Source organism: Tasmannia lanceolata, unplaced genomic scaffold (genome assembly GCF_043159265.1).
Source record: "Tasmannia lanceolata isolate RefF3 unplaced genomic scaffold, GAP_Taslan_0.1 ptg000011l, whole genome shotgun sequence".
NCBI classification, from domain to species: Eukaryota; Viridiplantae; Streptophyta; class Magnoliopsida; order Canellales; family Winteraceae; genus Tasmannia; species Tasmannia lanceolata.
In genome coordinates, this window is record NW_027518688.1 from 25,878,549 (window position 1) to 25,888,746 (window position 10,198).

Genomic DNA, 10,198 nt, shown 5'->3' on the forward strand with positions numbered 1-10,198 from the left:
ACTTTCTAATTTTTAGTAGCCCAAAAAAACTCACTCTTTCTTTCACTGTTGTTCTTTATAGGAGAAATTATATGATGCCTGACCATCTAAATCACGTGAAAGTGGTACTTCAAAAGTACCACCCTTGATATTTGATCCAACAGCAGCATCTTAAAAAGTGGGTTGTTGTTGGATCAAATATTAAGGGTGGCACCGTTTTGACGATACTTGACGGTCGGGCACCATATAAAAACTCCCTTTACAGAGGAAGTCTTCTTACAACCAAATTGATATAGGAAGCAGTTCTTTAAACACCATCAACACATCCAGCAGTTCTTCAAACACCATCAACACATCCAACTATTATGGCTGTAGCCCAAATTAAGTGTGTTGTCATTCTTGGATTTGGATTTGAAGAACTGCTTTAGCCCTAACCTCATGTTTTTGTATTTGGATTTGGATTTGAGTTTTGGATACAAAATACATCAATCATCTTCATGCTCATATTGTATGAGAGAGAGGGAGGGATGTCTTGCTAATACTGGAGCAAGGTCGAGGAACAGCGCCGATTGTGAGAAATCCAAATCTAAATCTTGTGACCATCCAAACATGGCCTAAAAGATCTTTTAGAAAATCGGCTAGCTGCTAATTCTAGCAACCAATAAATTAGCAACTCATCTAAGCTGCTCTTTTTTTGGAGTGGTCCACCCCTGTGAAGTGGGCCCGGACCATGTGGTCATATGCTCATGCCTTCATTTACCATGGCCCACACAGCTAACAACACTGACCGTACATTGCACACTCTCTCAAGATCAAAATCTATGGCCCTAAACCCTAAATCCGGCTGCAACTGAAGATTTTAGATTTGGTGTAGTAGTGGCCCACAAGCAGTCCCAGGCTGAAAATCTGATTTGGATTTTCCACCCACAAATGGCTTTAGCATTCTTCTATTAATAGCACTATAAAAGGGTAATCTTGTCATACAAAACTACAAGATTCTAGGACTTTCCTCTCGCCGGCGAAAAACGTAGAAGAGATCGTATCTCGTTTTCTTTTCCTCGAAGGATTTGACGGAGCCCGCGGAATAAGTTTCCAAACGGAAGAGAAAGAGAGAGAGAGAGAGAGAGAGAGAGAGAGAGAGAGAGTCCACGTTAAATACTTAGTTTGACCTCTTCTTCTTGTTTTAATGCCTATTGTTTTCCACCATAAATCTCTCCCCCTTTTTCGTATCTTTCTCTATCTCTCCATCCTTCCAAAAACCCATTTTCCCTCTCTTGACTCGTTTTCAAGCCCTCTTTAAAACATTCCTAGCTTTTTTTTAGGGTTTAATTACCTCCTCTCAGATTTCCGTGAATGGAGTTAGTAAACGAAGAGGAGAGGAATATTCCTGTATCGGCTGAAAATCAATCGAGAATCGAGGTTTCGGTTCCCGATACAATCAGAGAAACGAAAGGCGTGGAAAATCAATCGCAAAATTGTATTTTTAACGAGAATCAAGGTTTTGATGGGGAAAACAACAAAGAAGAAGGTAAAGATGAGCCTTTTGATGGAGATAGAGATGAGGCAAAAGAAAATTTCTTCAAAATCGAATTTTTGAAGGGAGAAACTGATGCTGACAAACCTAACGGGATTCCGTCGGAAAATGAAGATTCCGGCGAAAAGATTGGATCGGATGGTGTAATCAACGGTGAGGATAAGCTCGTACGGCCACACGCTCATCTTCCTCAACCAGAAGCTCCACCTGGCCTGATGAAATCAGCATCCAACGGTGAGGATTATCGCCAGATGGATAGATCTCTGTCCGTCGATATGCCTTCGATCGGGAAATTCATCCGAGATCGTTCTAATTCGTTCGTGAAACGAATATCCTCTTTAAAAGAGACAGAAAATCAGAAGGGAAAAATTGATATTTCCACCTTTACAGAGTTTCATCTCCCTGGCTTGAAAATCATCGTGCAATTAAAAAAGGAGGAAAATCAAAATCCTGATTTTGATTTCAAAGGTCGGATCAGCTTTTTTTCCCGATCTAATTGCAGAGATTGCAGAGCCGTCCGATCATTTTTCAGAGAAAAAAGATTAAAGTACGTGGAGATCAACGTTGATGTTTTTCCAGAGAGAGAAAAGGAGTTGATCGAACGGACAGGATCTGCTTCCGTACCGCAGATTTTTTTCAATGAAAAATTATTCGGGGGTTTGGTGGCTTTGAATTCTTTGAGGAATAGTGGAGAGTTTGAACGGAGATTGAAGGAGATGACCGGGAAAAAGTGCCCGGAGAACGCGCCTGCGGTGCCGGTTTACGGTTTTGATGATCCTGAGGTTGATCAGACGGATGAATTGATTGGGATTGTTAGGGTTTTGAGACAGAGATTACCGATACAGGATCGGATTTCAAAGATGAAGATTGTGAGGAATTGTTTTTCTGGTAATGAGATGGTGGAGGTTATGGCACAACAGTTGGATTGCGGGAGGAAGAAGGTAACGTTTTTGAATTTAGGGTTTTGTTTTTTTCATGTTTTTAGTAGTCCCTTTTTTACTTGGGACAGCCCCTGTAGTGTATTTTATGGTTGCTCTTTTACACTAGAGGGGCTGTTTTAAGTGAAAAGGAGATGCTTGTCTGTTCTGCTCAAATTCAACAGGATAAAAGCTTTTCAAATTTATGGTTTTGTATTTTTCATGTTATTATCGGCCTCATTTTTTACTGGGACAGCCCCCTGTAGTGTATTTATTCTTACTCTTTTACACTAGAGGAGGCTATCTTAAGTGAAAAGGGAATGATTTTCGGTTCTGCCCGAATTAGGGGTGCAACTCGGGCGGGACCTAAGCAACCATTTAGTCAACCCGAACCGACCCAACCCGAGATTTTAAGCTTAAAAACTAAAAAAATTATTAAAAATTTTGGGTTGAACTCGGGTCAGGTTGTCGGGTTGCCCAAGCCCTCAACCCGACCCGAACTCAACCCGGGTTGAGAAAACCCAACCCCAACCCCAACCCCAACCCGACTTGAACTCAACCCAACCCGAGTTTTTTCCGGATTGAACCCGCCGGGTTCGGGTTGAGCCCGCCCGAGTTGCACCCCTAGCTCAAATTGACCAGGATAAAGCTTTTAGTCAATAGGGTTATGAACTTTTTACATTGTGGTAACCTTAAAGTTCATTTAGTGGGTCCAGCAATAGATTAATCAGAGTTGTGGGTTGATGGTTTCCATCATGTTGGTCTCACCGGGCACGTATTATGGTGATCGGGACCGTTGATTTGATGGGCCACCATCATACAAAATATATTTGGGTCCCACGTCAAAAGGGTATCTCTTCTTCTATATCAAGAAAAGATTTTTGTGCAAGCAAATCACCAATTTGAACTATGTTCCTTGTTTCGTTGATTTATTTGTTTGTGCTTAGAGAGTAATTTTATGTGGAAATACGAAAGTCCGAAGGTTGAAATAGATAGCTGAACTACTAACATTTCATCGGGGTTCTTAATTCGCTACCAACTTATCTTACTGCCAGCATGTTCCGAAACCATGAAAGTTTCCCTTTTAAAATGATTTTTTCTCAAGGTTTGGTATGCCTTTTTTTTCAGTTAAAATTTATTTCGGGTAAAACTTTTTAGGAAAATTTCTCCAAGTTTTAAGTAAATAGTGAAAATATCATTTTCCAGGGAATTTTTTTTTTCATAGTTACCCGACATACCTTTCCTCCTTTGGGCCTTTCTTGTTTGCTAAAACTTTCTGATTGCTATCCTTTGGGCCTTTCCCTTAATTTGAAGCAGAAAAGCAATGTAGGTAGCTATACAACAATATCATTTCATATATCGTGCCGACATAATTAGCATGTCGGGATATCAATATCTCATTTTTATCCGATAATCTTCAACCAACACATCACGACCAATGTTTTGTTTTTCAAAATTTTCTTCCTTTGAATACTTTATTTGATGTCTACGTTAAACAAACCTCTCATGCTAAAAGCGTCCAACGTTTCATTAAAAACAGTAGTTTCGTGGTCTGAAAGCACCTTTGGGCCCATTATTATATTTTTTTTGAAATGGGTTGGGCCCATTATTATATTATAAGACGTTTTACCGATCCAGTAGTCCTAGGAGTAAAAGTAGCCGTTAAAATGTGAATAAATTTAATAAACAAGACGTTTTACCTTGTGGGGTTGAATGCATAGCTAAAATAATCGCTGCTACTCGATGGTACCAATTGCTTTAATGGTTTCAATTTTGAAACTTTTTGGGAATTAAAGGGAGCATTATTTGGGAAACAAATAGTATAATTTAATACTTAGATTAGCAATCCAGGGGTTGGGGCATTCCAGGGATAAGTTTTTATCCCTAAGTATGAGATTAATAGTTCTTTAAAGTTCAAAAGGCCCTTACACTCTTCAAAGTCAGCGCCCTTGGCTCTACTTTTATCAATTTCTTCTTACTTGTACATGTTGCTGTGTAGGCGGTTGAAATTGGAAGAGTTCTCGCAAGGAAGCATTTCATACATCATGTATTCGGGTAAGAGCCTTTTGTCCTTTCATTTCATTGAATAAAATCCCATGTACTGTCTTAATTGATCAAAATATTCCAACATATCTTGACTTGAAGTCACTCATATATTAGGCAGAATTGCCATTTTACAGTGGTTCCTTGTTAATCGCTAATATGACATTAACTCTAAAGATGAGTATACTATAATCTCACCCTTTTCACTTGTTCAGGGAAAATAATTTTGAAGACGGTAACCATCTCTACCGTTTCCTTGAGCACGAACCAACCATCCCCAAATGCTTCAATTTCAGAGGTTCAACCAATGATGAGGAGCCAAAGTTGGCAGCAGTCGTAGGACGGAAGCTCACCAAATTAATGTCCGCCATTCTCGAGGCTTACGCTTCCGATGATCGGCGGCACCTAGATTACGCTCGTATTAGTACAAGCGAAGAATTTCGCAGGTAATTTCTAAAATTTCCACAAAAAAAATACTTGAGATATTTTGGTCTGCATAAAAAAGGCTAGAGCTTAGGAAGAGTGTTATTTCAGAGCAAAGACCGGGTATAGCTATAGCTGTACCTTACTGTCTAAATAAATTAAAGAGACTACACATAAACAGGTTAGTAAGGGGTACTTTGGTATCAGAGAAGTTGTCCTTTAAGATACCCACTTCTGCCCGCAATGCCTTCATTAACGTGGTTGCAAATTCCAAACTCATTCCATATTTACATCATATATTCACAAACTGTACTAGCACTAAGATTGCCATATGCAAATATACATTTTTTTGGTAGGTAATCTTGGGTTTCACAGGGACCCCTACCGTTTTATTAGATAAATAAAGAGAAAGATGTTACATTCATGGGCATGATTCGCCATCCCTAACTCGGAACACATGAGAGTGGGAGATTCAAACTCGGGATAGACGAATACTAAACCTAAGAGATTGAATCTTTCTATAAAAGTATTATGCCCATTTCTAACCCTTCATGTTCGGCAAAGGTATGGAAATTTCATTGCCCACCTAGAGTTTGTATCTTTGGTTGGGCGGTTTGTCGTGATAGAATACAAACTATCAATTTTCTGAGAAACCGTGGTATGTGGCTTATTGATCATTGCCCACTATGTCTGCATGATGGGGAATCTGTGGATCACTTGTTTATGCATTGTTCGTTCACTAGGCTCATATGGCATTTCATCTTCATGCGATTTGGGATTTGTTGGGTTTTTCCAAAATCTATTCCGTCGCTATTGCACCAATGGGGAGGGGTTCCTTGGAAGGAAAAAGGAAAAACCTTGTGGAATTTTTGTTTACTTGCTACGTGGTGGTCTATATCAGTGTTTAAAAACGCGGATTTGACGCGGAACGCGGCCAAGAAAAATCCTTGTTGACTCGGCGCGGACGCGGCCAAGAACGCGGTTAACACGGTTGACAAGGTCATAACTCGGGAGAGTCAAAGGAGTTTATTGACTCTGTAAGGCAAAACGTGGAACGCGGATGTGGTGAAACGCGGAATGCGGCCGAGGTAAAAATGAGTCGACTCGGGCGAGTTCCTTGCCGAGTCAAGGAGTTTTTAAACACTGGTCTATATGGAAGGAGAGGAACTCTAGAGCCTTTGAGGGGAAAGCCATGAATCCTCATTGGATTTACTTGAAGATCATCACCTTGGTTATATCTTGGGTGAGATGCCTCCCATCCTTTCGGTTTGTATCGGCTTTTGATCTTTGGGAAGGTTGGCGGGAGGTGTGCTTTAGTGTTGAGCGCAGAGATCTTATTTTGCATAGGTGGAAGCCCCCTGCTCAAAACATGTATAAGGTTAATTTCGATGGTGCTAGTTCCGGCAATCCGGGTCCGGCAGGAGTGGGAGGGGTTTGTCACAATGATAAGGGGGATGTTATGTGGGCATACTACGGCTCTATTGGTGTGTCTGATTCCTCAGATGCGGAAGTAAGGGCGGCACATTGTGGCATTTTGAATATTGATAGAAGGTTGATGGATCAGACCATTGTTGAGGGTGATTCGCTAAATGTGATTCGTTGGCTGAAAGGTGAGGTGGCTCCTCCGTGGAGATTTCTTTCCATTTTTGATGAGATTGAGGACTTAACTGCGGGGTCCGCTATCGGCTTTCAACATGTTAGAAGATCAGCAAATGAAAAGGCGGATGCGCTAGCTAAGCGTGGTGTCTCCGGTGGTTCTATTCTGTGGTTCGACCACCTTCCTCCCTGATAAGGGTTTTCTCTGTATTTTGTTTTTTCTTCGTTCCTGTGTCTTTCTTGCTTCCTATTGTAGATATGGGTGGTCCATCTCGGCCTCCTAAATTTGCTATATATTATTATTGCCATTTCAAAAAAAAAAAACCTAAGAGATTGAAGTGCTCAATACTCGTGAGTTACATAATCGGCTAGCTTGCTTAGAGTATGTTGAGATCTTCGGGAGTGTCTTAGGCAGTTTTTCTTTGGAATCTCCTGCCATGATTCATTTGATTCCTCCAGTTCTAGGCCTTCTTCTTCACTGTCCTCTTGCTCAATTGGGATCAAATTGACTAGATCAAGCTCATCCACCCATTATACTTTCGTCTTTCTAGCTTCTTGCCTAGGCTCTTTGTATCTACCTGACTCGTCTACAGCGGGGGTTAGTACTGTCTTGTTTTGCTGAGGCCAAATTGATTTGGCTTTATTTCCTCCTCGTTCAAGCTGGCTTCTTCCTCTGAGCTCATCTCCTCACCGTCTGAGGGGTATTCTGTCTTTTGCAAATATATTCCAAACATTTATCCTCAAAATACTGTCATCTTTTGGATTTTGAGTTTCCAATCTTTTTTAGGTCTTAAACCATTTCGGCAGCTACCTTTTATTCCTTATAATCCATTGGAATGATATTTCCACACCCAGTTCTTGCATTTCCAGTAGTTTAGTTTATCATTTAATAAGAAGTCAAACAGCATTGGATAAAGTGGGTTATTTTCCTAAAAACAAAACAAATGGAAACACAAACTAAATGGGGTGGACTCAGGTTTTTCAAGATTCGTAACGACCCATTTGATTTTCTAATTTCACACTAGTATATCTTTTTGCCACTAATAAATTCAAAGTGCATAACACTTATTTTCTAAGTTGGAATTTTCTTGCTTACAGATATGTGAATTTGGTTCAAGGCCTCCAACGCGTAGACATCACAGCCCTTTTGGCAGATGAGAAGCTGGCCTTCTTCTTGAACTTGTACAATGCCATGGTCATCCATGCAGTCACAAGAATGGGTAGTCCAGAGGGCGTGATTGATAGGAGAACCTTCTATTCTGATTTCCAGTACATCGTTGGAGGATATCCTTATTCTCTTGCTACAATAAAGAATGGCATTCTCAGATGCAACAGGAGACAACCCTACTCCTTAGTAAAACCCTTCAGCTCCGGAGATAGGCGATTAGAGGTACTTCCAACTCTCCTCAACTTTCATTATTTATTAAGTTTTAACTAACCCAAACTGCCCCACAAATTTTTATGAGCCTAATGTGAACCAAAAACTGGTTATTCATCTTCCTAAGTTGGATATAATTTAGCTTATATAGAGGAAGGTAATCAAGTCACATACCTTCCTTTGGATGTAATCCTTCTTGTTGCAGTTTTGTTGTTATATTTTCAAAATGTTTAATTAAACTTAGGAAATGAAGGGTAGGCCATTAATGAGACTTATCCTCTGAAAAATTTCAGGTGGCTCTTCCAAAGGTTAACCCATTGTTCCATTTCGGACTGTGCAACGGGACAAGGTCGAGCCCATCCGTGCGATTTTTCTCACCCGAAGGGATCGAGGCAGAGTTGAGATTCGCAACAAGGGAGTTCTTCCTTGGGGATGGGATAGAGGTGGACTTGGACAAGAGGACTGTACATCTCACCAAAATCATAAAGTGGTAAGGCTTTAATTACTTCAATTTCAGATTTCTTTTCTGTTTCTTTCTCTCTTGAAGTCCATGAACATGGCATGGATCTCATCACCTCCACCAACTTGGTTACTTGACCATACATAAATTCCATCGTCTATGCAGGCCATAGAACCATTCCTATAACTAGGGAATCCTACTGAAACATAGGAAACAATAAAAAAGTAGTCAGCACATTTTGTTCATATTGAACTTCAATGTTGGGAAGTGATATTGGCACTGCCATATTTTGATAGTGTCACTCCTCATTTTGTCACACACTTTATTGGATGTTGATAGATTTTGGGAATTGCAGCTAATTAGATAAGCATAATTTAAAGAAAGGAGTGCTACAATCGAATATGGGAGTGTGGATATCATTGTCCTTCAATTTTTCGTAGCTCATTTTTTCTCAATGCCTTTTTCGTATCGCTTAGTTTTGTGATGCTCTTAAAATTCACTTTAGGCTATACTTGTTTTGGATTTTGAGATCCAATTTTGAGTCAGAAACTGAGTTGAAGTAAATTTGAGTGCTTGTTTCGTACAAATTGGTTCATTCAGAGTACTACATTCTTTGCTGGGATGTATAATTGATTTGAGTCCAAAATCCTTTCAACACTGCAAACTAAAACTCCAAATTTGCCAAGAATTAGCGCCTTGTTCATTTTGGATTTTGAGAATTGATTTTCTGTCAAAAAACTGATTATTTGACTCAAAACTAAGCGGAATTTTGAGTTTTTCTTTTCCCTGTTTTCAGCCACTTCTCACCCTCTCCTTGGCCTAGCTCTTGCCCTCTCAATTCTATCCCTCTCCAACTTTTCTTACCCCTCTATCAACACTTGGTAAGCTAAGATTTCATGGGAAAAAAAATTCATGGTTTCCAGACATGGCCTAAGAACTTTTGAAAGTAAAAAATTATCTCTGACGAGTCTAAATTTCATCTGGCAGGTATAGCGTTGATTTTGGCCAAGAGAAGGACATTCTAAAATGGATCCTTAATTACTTGGATGCAACCAAAGCAGGTCTCTTGACACATCTTTTGAGCGATGGAAGTCCAATTAATATAGTTTACAAGAACCACAATTGGTCCTTAAACACCTAAATTATCCCCCTTTTGTTCTTACTGTTTACAACTTTACACTCCTTTTACATTGGAAGACAATTTCAGCCTTGGGGAAAAACAAAGAAGCATAAGGAAACATGAGAGGACGTCCTTATTCTTTTTGGAGATACGCTTAAGACACTGAAAGAAGAGAGAAGAGGACTAGAAGTACAGCAGACATGTTGTGTATATGATAACATAAATTTTGGTGCTGATGCGTGTTTTACACCTAATAGCAAAGGGTTTTGAAAGAGAGACAGAAAGATGTGTGTATTGATTTTCTATATTTATTTTATAAGATCACTCGTGCTTGTAACCATCCATCCAAATCTTAGAGAATTTGGGATGATTAGAGAAGTTTGTAATGTATATGGTGTGTTTTAAAAAAATTACAGTGTGCTCTCATTATTTGATAATCCAAACCATTCATTATTAGGCCCCGATGTAAAGCATTTGTGCCCCAATCGGTTGCTAGAAGTGCAATGGAATGATCCCTTTTAGTCCCTTGTTCTTCATTAAAGCATTTGTTGTTGTTCCTGTTTATTTTGGTTGGCATTCTGGCAGTTCAGAGTCATTTTGAATTAGTTTCCTTGAAGGCAAGGTTCATCTCTTCTTTTCAATCGTCTGAAATAGAATACTAAGGGACAAGTTATCTTGGAATTTTCTTTGGATAGGGAACAGAAATTGGCATATCCTCCTAAAAAAAACCAAGACTGATCGATGCACC

The 10,198-nt window shown here is 39.7% G+C and overlaps 1 protein-coding gene across 1 annotated transcript; it reads left to right on the top strand.

The window, feature by feature from the left end:
* Window positions 1-1,016: 1,016 nt before the first annotated feature.
* LOC143886800 (glutaredoxin-like protein) lies at window positions 1,017-9,974 on the top strand. Its single transcript, XM_077390920.1, has 6 exons — window positions 1,017-2,454; window positions 4,430-4,485; window positions 4,689-4,919; window positions 7,591-7,882; window positions 8,164-8,360; window positions 9,318-9,974. The coding sequence occupies exons 1-6, from the start codon at window positions 1,333-1,335 to the stop codon at window positions 9,469-9,471; spliced, it is 2,052 nt and encodes a 683-aa protein (XP_077247035.1). The 5' UTR covers window positions 1,017-1,332; the 3' UTR covers window positions 9,472-9,974.
* Window positions 9,975-10,198: the final 224 nt, after the last annotated feature.

Excerpts from the sequence above, each read along its gene's own strand:
- LOC143886800 (XM_077390920.1), top strand. The coding sequence starts at position 1,333 with ATGGAGTTAGTAAACGAAGAGGAGAGGAATATTCCTGTATCGGCTGAA. Across the intron at positions 4,920-7,590 it reads ACAAGCGAAGAATTTCGCAG|ATATGTGAATTTGGTTCAAG; the intron begins GTAATTTCTAAA and ends TCTTGCTTACAG. Across the intron at positions 8,361-9,317 it reads CTCACCAAAATCATAAAGTG|GTATAGCGTTGATTTTGGCC; the intron begins GTAAGGCTTTAA and ends TTCATCTGGCAG.